Genomic DNA, 10501 nt, shown 5'->3' with positions numbered 1-10501 from the left:
TGTCTTTTGAGGATGAAGTTGCTGCAAAAAAATGCAATCCTTTCAGAGTGTATACACACTGTAGTATGCAAGTTTGCATCTGAAAAACTCTGAAAAAACAACATTTTGTGTTGTTTTTTTCTTTAGACATTAACATGATTTCACATGAGCAGAAAGTACTTTTACAAAAAGAATATTAATTAATCATATAAAACAGCAATTCTATACTGGGGACCTCTCCGGGGTTTACACAGATATTCTCCGCCCATTCCTGCAACCCTGAATGGGATCAGCAATCAGGGACAGAATAAATTTCGGACACATCAAATCTGAAATCTTTATTACAAACAGCTGACAAAAAAAAAAAATCAAAAACATGGAATTAAATACTGTGTGGATTATAACATCATGGTGGGATTATTTCAAACAGGAATGCTCTTTGAATCTATAAATACAGCTGAAAATTCAATTCAGAATTAAAAACCAAGCAATCAAATAATCTGCACTCTTTAGTTAGAGCCTGAGGTAGATGTTTAGTGCCTCTTTGTATGTGTGTGTGTGTGTGTGTGTTGTGTGTGTGTGTGTGTGTGTGTGTGTGTGTGTGTGTGTGTGTACATGTTAAAAGATCTTTGTGAGGACAGAAAATTGGCATGCCACTGTACTTGTGAGGACGAACAGTCACTTATGGAGACAAAATGCCTGTTCACACAAGTTTGAAGGTATTTTTGAGGCTCAAAGTGTGGTTAAAGTGTCAGGGTTACTATTAGGTCATGGTTAGGTTTAGGCTACGGGTTATAGTATGGTATTCATTTTTGATGGTAAGGCTAGGGAAAGCATTATGCCAATGAGAGTGAGGACCTCTAAAGTCCTCCAAAGTAATCCGATTACTTTTTTAAAGTAACGGGTAAAGTAAGGGATTACTATTGCAAAAAAGTAATGAGATTACTGTTACTTTCCCGTAAGCACGCTGCATTACTGCATTACTAAACTGTCGTGATTTTGTTTGTTAGAGTGTCACATGACAATGATTTACGAGCGACATCCGTGGCAGCAACAGACGTGTGTAGATCAACAATGGATAATATGGAGTGCAGGAGAGAGTTTGACCATGCAGCATTTAAAGCATGGACGTACTTACATTACTTTAAGTTTTATTCCGTAAAAAGTGACAAAAACATTAGCGTCTGCTGTACAGTCTGTGTGGGAAGAAAGCTACTTTCCACAGCAAAAACTTGAACTTCAAATCTGAGCAAGCACCGAGCACGCTGCCACGGGAACGTGAAATTCACAGAGAAACCCCCGGATCCTCCCACTGACGTGACACTGGTCCTCACTAAGATATGAAAACATGTGTGCATGTGTGTGTATGTGCGTGTGTGTGTATGCATGCATTAGCTAGCTGCACTGCTGCTGCCTCTACGTCCTCAGTGGGCTGAAGAACGGGTGCCACAGTGCCTCCTCCAGGGTGATCCGTCTGGACACATCATATTCCAACATGCAGCTGAGCAGATCGAACAACTGCCTCTCCTCCTCGTTCTGCGTCTGCATGTACAGCTGAGAGACAGAAATAATCAGATTTCCTACAGCTACCAGTCCCAGCTCACAGCTGAAGCTGACTGGTTGATGTGAGTGCCGGGTACCTTGAGAGGTCGACAGTGTTTCCTGATGTATTCATCGTCCCAGTTCAGACACTCGCTGTGCACATAATGCTTCTTCCTACACAGATTACATGCACAGTGTTTATATTCAGTTGCAGACAAAAACACTCTGTCAACACACACAACACACTACTTCAAATTACACCTGGAGCTGAGGAGAGCATATTCACAAAAGAGATCATGGATAAGCTCTATATCACCATTTGGAGACCCTTGCTGCTAAATTTCATTTTCCTGCAGATGCACAATCTTTTTAATCAAAGTGTTATTTTATATATTTTTTGTTCTTTGTGCACAGTTCCTTGGACAGTTCTTTAGAAAAATGCTGCATATAAGAGTTGTTTATTGGCACATGCACAGTGTCTGTTTGCACAAATGAAATGCAGCATTTCTGCCATGTTTAATATGATTTCTTTTGGATTTCACTGAAAGTGTCTCTGTCATCATCTGCATCTGTGGGTGCAAATATGCATTCATTTGCAGACTATGGGGAAATTCAGCTGAACTTTGTGCTATATGAAAAGTTACATTCAGAGTATTCACCTCAGTGTTCAGGTGTATGTAATGAAGTGCTCTTTCAGTATGCAGTGCAGGCTGAGTGCAGGAGTGCCAGTTAAGGCACTCCTGCACTTAACTGGGACTCAATTAGGGATGCTTTTATGCAGCCTCCATGGGTACGAACGACCTATGAGACCCTGAGAATGGTGCAGAAAACCCTTTGGGAAGGATCTTTGTAGGGGCAATGCATAATTAGACTGCTCTATGAGCCCTTTTGTCTAGTCATGGTTTCATGCCATGTTCTCAAATGTCCTTAGTTATCATTTGTTGCTCTTCTTTATTCGCTCTCCTATTATTAGTTCTGTGTTTTCTCTTGTAAGTTGTAAGTATGACTTTTCAACAACCACAGTCCTCCAGCTTCTTGATTTCATTTGTCTTTGACATCAAAATACAAGAACAATTGATTCACACGTGTGTGTGTGTGTGTGTGTGTGTGTGTGTGTGTGTGTGTGTGTGTGTGTGTGTGTGTGTGTGTGTGTGTGTGTAGCTATTTGTGTAGCTACCTGGTCTGTTTGAGCAGATGTGGAGGGACCGGTCCGAGGACTTTCTCCATCATGGCCAGATGTTCTTTACTGTCATGGGTCTGAAACAAAACCAGCAGTTATAATACTGTGTGTGCGTGCACGTGTGTGTGTCTGTGTGTGTGTGTGTACCAGGAAGAGTGCGCGTCCTAGGTAAAACTCCATCATGACACAGCCCAGACTCCAAACGTCACATGACTGGTTCCAGCCCAGACCTGAAATGTAGATAACTGAGCTTAATTCTCTGAGTGTTCATGTAGGAGTGTGTGTGCATGTGTCAGTTGTTTGTGTACCAAGTATGACTTCTGGAGCTCGGTAGTAACGCGTTGAAACCAGGGATTCATGGGGTTCGTGGTCAAATGTGGCATTGCCAAAGTCCACAACCTTCACATCAAGACTCCTCAGCCTCTTCTCCTTACACTCCTGACATAAAAATGGACGCATACACACAAACAGGAACACACACACACACTCTCTAGTAAACATCCTTCATCACATAGCAAACCTTAAAATAAAACCATGACGTGATATTGCACTCTTACCAAGTCCTCATTATACTCCAGGTCATAGTCAGAGCGCACAAACAGGATGTTCTCTGGCTTCAGGTCTGTGTGGGTCAGTTTGTTACGGTGCAGAACTGCAAAACACACAAAAATACACAATACAATTGTGCATGAAATCAACAATTTTTTAAACTGAGCAACACAGTGTTCGACTGTCCCTGTAGAAGGCAAAAAAACCCTTTTTTTTAAATGAATCAGTAATTTTGCCTGTTTGTCAGCTACTGTTGATCAAAATAGTGGCAGACAAGCTAACAGGGTTACGCTTTGTTACACTACATTAGTTTTGATTTCTCTCCTAAAATGATGTAAAAACCCACAAACAATAAAAAAGTCTTTAGAAACTAAGAGATGTTTCAGTCCCAAGATTGCCAACGTAAACAGTCACCTACAACGCCCAGTCTCACAGAAGTAAACACCCGACTCACAGCACACAGCTTTGAAGATCTGGAAGGCCATGCGTCTAATCTGCTCCACGCTGAACGGCAGGAACTCATTCTGTCGGAGAAACTCAAAGATACTGAGGCCGAGCAGCTCGAACACGATGCAGACGTGGCCTTCATGCTCGAACCAGTCCAGCATCCTCACGCAGGCGCTGTCAGAAGACACGATAAATCACTTTAATAACGCAATCGCTGGAGATTAGAATGAGAAATGAATGCAAACAGCAATAACACAGCTATTCTTTCCTGCAGCCCATCAGTTAAACAAGAAGAAAAAAGATTTAACTGAATGCTGTCAAGGAAAAATGTAACCCCCTGGATTTCATGTAAGCTACACTTACAATCTGTTATCATCATCCAGGCGGTTGATTTCCTCCAGCACAGCGATCTCAGACCTCGCTACTTCACAGAAACACTCAATGTTCCTCACTATCTTCACAGCTACGTGCTCATCTCTGTTGAACAGACACACGACATGCAGAGGTGTATATGAGGTTTAAAGCTGATATGGACCTCTGAATGTTGAAAACAAAAAAAACATATAATCTCGAAGCACTAGAAATACCCATCAATTCCAAGGATTTTTCAGCATGCGTGCTTACTTCTCTCTGTCTATACACTTCACTACTTTTCCAAATGCTCCTTCTCCAAGTGCAGAGACAACTTCATCTGGAAAGGACAGACAGATATTTATTTGGATCACCAGTGCAGTCCAGAGCAGAGCACTTTTAAAACACTCTAAAACACACTTCCTGCAGCTTCTGACTTGTCACAAACACATTTGAAAAGTCAACTAGTCGCTTTCCTTTCATTCTTCTTCCACAGCCAGACGATTGTGTGATGCTTCCAAATTATGGCATAAGGTTCAGTTCAAGTTTAATCACAAACCATTTGGTTAATTTTCAGTAATGCATTCCAGCAAATTAAAAAGTGAAAGGTTTAGCATCCTGGACTAAGTGCCTGAGAGTACATTTATTGTACAAAAGAGGAATTGAATTAAATAATAAGCCAGTTCCTCTGTACCAGTGAAAGTAGTCAGGTGATCACGTTAACAGGAAACTATTTCTAGAGTTGCTATTCTGGTGTCAGTTGCCCTTTTAGAAGAAAAAAAGCATAAGGGGAAAGGGGGGGGGGGAAATGTGATAAGTACATCTTTCTTTCATCACGAGGCCGATGTGATAGGCCAGGTGGCCCTCTTCATCATCCTCACAGCTCTTTCCCCTCTGACCCTCCTCCACTTCATCATCATTGGCGCTGCCAGCGTTGTCATCAGCCTGAGCGTTGGTTGTGTTTCAGTCAGATATATGGATAAGAAGCAAAAGAGAAAAACAGAGTGTCAATTTGAAAAATGTCCATTTTTTCATAGAATTTAATTCCAATAATGGGATAGTTTGAAATCATAAAAGACTCAGTTCTGTCCTTTTTTATATATTAAGATAAAATCATAGAAGTGTTGAGAAGCCATTAGATTATATAAGAAATGTCTAGCAAGCTAAAGTTTTCCAAACAGCAATTTAATTGCCGATGTTCTGGGATGTGTTCCCATTCAAAATAAGACGAAAGTTCAACTACAAAAATATATTTTATATACAGATCCTATTTCATCGACTGAATCACAGTGGATTATTTGGGGTAATCATATTACACAAGACCCTGCTGTTGCCATATTAGATGATGCTCCTAGTTTTGATGGGTTACTCATTCACACCTGTTATTTTTCATCTGAATTAGCAACAAATAATATAATGTAATGCACTGTATATAATGTAATTAATTAACTAATGTTAATGTACTTAACAATAAGGAAAAAAAGCCTCAGGCAAACTTAGGGGGACTGAGCAGAAAGAAGATTATCCAACCAAGTTATGAGTTTCTGAGGTGGTGCGGTGGATGCACTGGTTGAAACTTCCAGTCTTTGTATCCGTTTGTAGATCAGGTTTGGAGTCATCGCCATCTACCAAAGGACAGAGAGAGAAAGACTTCAAAACAGTTCCAGGAAACACAGACAATAATTAACCTGTATGAGGATCACAGTAACAGATATTATTAAAGGCCAAAACCTAAGAGGAAATAGCGTTACCTCTCCAGTACTCGGAGTTGTCATCCTTTCTGCCCATTGCAGTGTTATCAACACTCTACCTGACTCAGGCCTCTTCTCCACACTCTGGTAGTGTCTGCAAATGTAAGGAGAACTTATTTTCAAAAAAGGTTTTGTGAAAGCTTTAAAAAGCAAAAAGGACATTTCGCATTTAGCTTCACAGACTAAGGAGTGAATCGCACACTTTAGCATTAAACTTTACACACACGTGTGAGGCAGCGTTATCGTACTAGAATTTAGGAATGACAGGTGCCAAACAAACCGGTACAAACATTATCGATACAAATATAGAAATTCTTTACTGGCACATTATCAGCATTTTAAGCTTAGGATCTTTTACTCTTACATGAGGCCAGTACAAATTCCCACGAGGCAGTGGGAATGTAATCTTGCACTCATGTAATATATATGTTATTTATGTATATCTATATTCATGATTTTATGAACTGTTTTTATTTATGTAAAATGGTTAACGGCAGCAGTGGAAACTTGAGTGATGTAGCTTTTATTAAAAAACCAAAAATCTCTGGTACTTTGAATAGACTACTTTGTTCGTGAATATAGATTAACATTTATATCACCAAAGTAGCGAACAACATTAAAAATGCTTTCCATGAGTAGAATATAACACAGACAACATGCTTTTCTGTGCTGGTAAACATAAAGTGCTTCTAAAAATAGTCAGGAGCATTATAATTTACTGTTGCTGCACCTGAATGAGAAATTTCAGTGAAGTGGAGAAACTCTTCTCTGTTTTTTGGAATAATATAGTTGCTCTCCGTGCTATACCTCATATTCTTAACTTTAAGAACATGAGGTATAGCACACAGTCTCAAGGGTTTTGGTTCTTTATCACTGACCTTTTAGAAAACCCTATATTAGGATGTTCTGTGCAGAAGGTGAAGTTAGGGATGTGTAGGTAGCATGATAGCATAATGGTCCATGGGAGATTGTGACCAGCTGTTTAAACATATAAACTGAAAGACAAATCCTTCATGCTTGTCAAAATATGCAGTTTCTTAGTCAACTAAGAGTAGTAGAAGCCCCAAGCTTATTCAGTCACTCAGAATAAGTGAAACTTCTAATAGTCAAAACTACTGCAGTGTGTTTTTGAACTGCGTCATGAAATAACTGCATTTTGGTTTCGCATATGAGACGTTGAGGAGTTTTGCTCTTGAGGGGCTTTTAGGTGTTCCTTTGCAGGGTTCTCTTCCTCCCTCCTGAGACATAGATCTGTCTCTCTGTGCCCGTCTGGGTCGGCTGTCTCTGATCGACTGTAAATCAGCAGTAAGGATGGCTCACTCTCACTGACAACATGTAGGACCGTTGTCACTCACTTAAGAATATCCAACACTCACTCACCAGCCACTGCCAGGAGCACAGAGTACGCCACTCCTAATTACTGATAGGCAGAATAAGAAACCAATACAGCTGAAGGATAGGGCCCAGTAAAAGTGCAGCCACCAAGACATGATCTATTTAAAACATGCTGGTTTACATAAAGGCAATGCCAGTCATTTGTGCCTGTAGTCATCTGTATAGGGATTGATTATTTTTGGCTAGGCAGTGATTTTATTATTACCCAATTGCTTATTTTCTCTAACAAAACTAATTTAACTCTATTTTTGGACATGAAAAACAAAATCTTCTTCTTAGAAGATCTTCTCTTACTGCTCCAAACAAAATTCACTGCCTAAATTTTAAATCTAGAACAAAGTACAAGGTGTTCCTGATCGGATGTGCTGACAGTGTGGGTCTTGTTTTAGCCATATGCCACATTTTTACAAGCTAGGAAAGGATTTCAAATTATATTGCGCACATTTTGATGTTAAAAAATTTGGACAATAACTTAACCCTGACCGAATATGGTTAACACCTGACTGATGTTAGGAGGTCAACCATGGAGGCCTCAGACTGACAACACCGTTGGGTTATGAGGTGCAAATAACACTTCTTGAAACACAATAACTTCCTAACAAAACACAATGGCAAAATATTTTTTTAAAAGCTTTTTTGTTTTTGAGTTATTATCTTGAAGTGTTCTAGTGCAAATACAAACTGGGGAAAGGAAATGCTGTTTGGATTAAAATCAGGTCAGAGTTATGGTACCTTGTTACTGTAAGTAAAAGGGAAGCTACTTCCTTCAGGAATGATTAAAAGAAACAGCTGTTGACTGGATATAAATCAGGAGGCAGTCAGCAGTCTGAAGATTTAAGATCTCTGCAGAGGGCTGCTTTGTGACATCAGCCTGCTTTCTTCTTTACTTCTAATAACAATTTCATAACCTCAAGAGTCTTTGTCATTTGAAAATTACCATAAAATGCTCTCTGGACAACTGCTGAAACAGCCAAAGTTGCTAAAGTTGACTTTTACTGTGTTCCTTTAAGTTCTATTCCTTTGTACCCTTTTTCTATATTACGTAATAGGATAAATTTCAATCTGGATGGTTGAGATAGGTGAGTGACTGCTTTAATTGGAGGGGATTATTTAGTTCAGTTCAGTTGTAGTTTAACAGGTCATCTGATACAGCTGAAAATACACTTAGATGAAATCTAACAACAGCTCTAACTGTGCTCTGAAAGCTGTCCAGACCACAGAGCTCCAACAATCAGCACTGTGTCTGCTAACACACTGCTGCTGTGTACAGTCCATGCATGCGACACACTAAGAATACTGCAGGACAGAATGAGATTCTGTCTTTTCACACCACAGGTTAAATAAAGCAGCAAAGTGAAATGTCACAACACCATGGCTATGAAAAAAATAAATAAAAATTCTGGTTGGCTGGTTAGCTTATTATTGTGCGTCATATAGAGTATTGCTAAAATGCTGGATGTTTATATTAAATGTGAACTAAGCTTCAAATAATGAAAAAAGCTCAGACTTACATTGGCTCTAAATGCTCCTTCCAGACTGATTATTATTATCATTATCATTATTATTATTATCATTATTGGCTCTGTAAGCACAGGAAACCCACCCCCCTTCAAATCTGTTGTTTACAAAGAGCATCCAATCAGAATGAAGCTGGCTTATCTTAAAGGGGGTAAAAGGATAAACCATTCCAATGCCCAGTATAAGATACAAAAGGATTATTATTAACTGCAACTCATGCCGAGTTACTTCAGCAGAGTTCAGGAATAACTACATGTAAACAAGTTCAAATTCCAGTGTAACTGTGAAGAACCACATCTTACCTGGGTGCTAAGTACCAATGTACTGCTTCACTTATTCCAAGTTAAAAATAAAACCACTGCATCCAACTCTGTAAGTTATATTGATGTTTTTTTTTCTGTGCATTTATCCTTTTCACAGTAGTGGACATAGTTCTTATAATTTTCATTTTAAACATTTGGTGCACGGTTCATATTTTTTACTTGCATTGCAGCCTACTGCATATCTCCATCATTTTATAAACAGAAAATCTTTTATAGATTATTTTTATATTTTAAAAGTTGGTATTTTAAAATTTTTTTGCTTTTTTTTTTCACCCCACGCCCCCATTGGATGTTTGTCACTGAAGCAATAAGAAAAATTCCTCGACTGTACAAACTCATTTAGCTATAAAAGTAACAATTTAAGAAAAAAAATCAAATCGAAATAAAATATAATAATATATATCATATAATAAGAACCATACATTATTGTTTGAAGTCAATAATAAACTACTTTAAAAAGCAACATTTGTAACAATTTGCAAAACAGTTAACTGGTTACAACAGATTTTGCAGTGTTTAGTGATAGTGATCTATCTGCTTACCTGTATTTGGAATTGAAGCTGTGGAGTCTTCTGCTTCTCTTCTATCTGCTTTTTGGGCTCTTGCAGGTCTGTTCAAGCAACTTATCGTCCTCTTCTTTAGCTTCCTTGGGCCACTATTCCACGCCCCACCAAAGCAACACAACCACTTGTTGCCACATGGCATAGCTGCCAAAGAAGGAATGGGAAAAATGGCGTCCGTGGTGCAATAAAATATTATGTCCTTCAGGAAACCAAGCCATGGACATTCCGGTGTACTTCAAGGCAGTAAAATCCTCTGCCAGCTGTAATGAAAAAGTACACGGGGGCTGCTCCTGCTTCGACCCTTGGCCTCACCCCGTAAAGGCTCCTCTTTCATCCTTCAGGAGAAAACATAGTGTACTGTGTCTGAAACTGTGGATACAGGATGATGCAGGACATTAGGTGATGTACTCTATGAATGACATGGGGCACACGATCCACCAGCAAATCATACATAACTGTGGTTCCATGTAAGCACAGTGCCACATTAAGGCTTGGATCCACAAAACGTAAGCTATTACTCACTGATACTGTTTTAGAGCAGTATCTTTTATTTTCCGATCTTTAAATTAAATGTTGCAAAGCTAATATAACATAACAAATAATAATAATAATAATAAAGTCTAAATACAGCAAATAACAACAAAACATGTTGAAATGTAAGCATAGAACCAGAGTTATGTTTGATAACTACTACTTCGTGAGGTTAAAGTTTTCTCTTGAACACTTAACTTTTGTTGGTATGTGCTGACAAACCCAGAAACATGAAAACTGGTTATTCATTCTTCTTGGGATGCTTTATGAGTAAAGAGTTTGTTTTTGGTTCATTTGACAAATTATCATAGATGAAGGACTAAAGGGGATGACATGCATCCAAAATCAAAATGTGGAATAATACCACTGGTT

General features: G+C 38.9%; 1 protein-coding gene across 1 annotated transcript; it reads right to left on the bottom strand.

Moving 5' to 3' along the window:
* Positions 1 to 9695, bottom strand: LOC101466333 (dual specificity protein kinase CLK4-like). The gene is made up of 13 exons (XM_023155264.3): positions 9578 to 9695; positions 5800 to 5893; positions 5579 to 5673; positions 4870 to 4993; positions 4322 to 4388; positions 4061 to 4174; positions 3705 to 3871; positions 3259 to 3353; positions 3010 to 3139; positions 2849 to 2931; positions 2699 to 2778; positions 1620 to 1695; positions 1 to 1533 (listed from the first exon to the last, which is right to left on the bottom strand). Exons 2-13 carry the CDS (start codon positions 5834 to 5836, stop codon positions 1396 to 1398), a joined length of 1206 nt encoding a protein of 401 aa, XP_023011032.3. The 5' UTR covers positions 5837 to 5893; positions 9578 to 9695; the 3' UTR covers positions 1 to 1395.
* Between the last annotated feature and the right edge of the window lie 806 nt (positions 9696 to 10501).

This window comes from Maylandia zebra, linkage group LG10 (genome assembly GCF_041146795.1).
Source record: "Maylandia zebra isolate NMK-2024a linkage group LG10, Mzebra_GT3a, whole genome shotgun sequence".
Classification (NCBI taxonomy): Eukaryota; Metazoa; Chordata; class Actinopteri; order Cichliformes; family Cichlidae; genus Maylandia; species Maylandia zebra.
The sequence above is the reverse complement of the archived record's forward strand: the minus strand, read 5'-3'. Positions and strand labels throughout refer to the sequence as shown.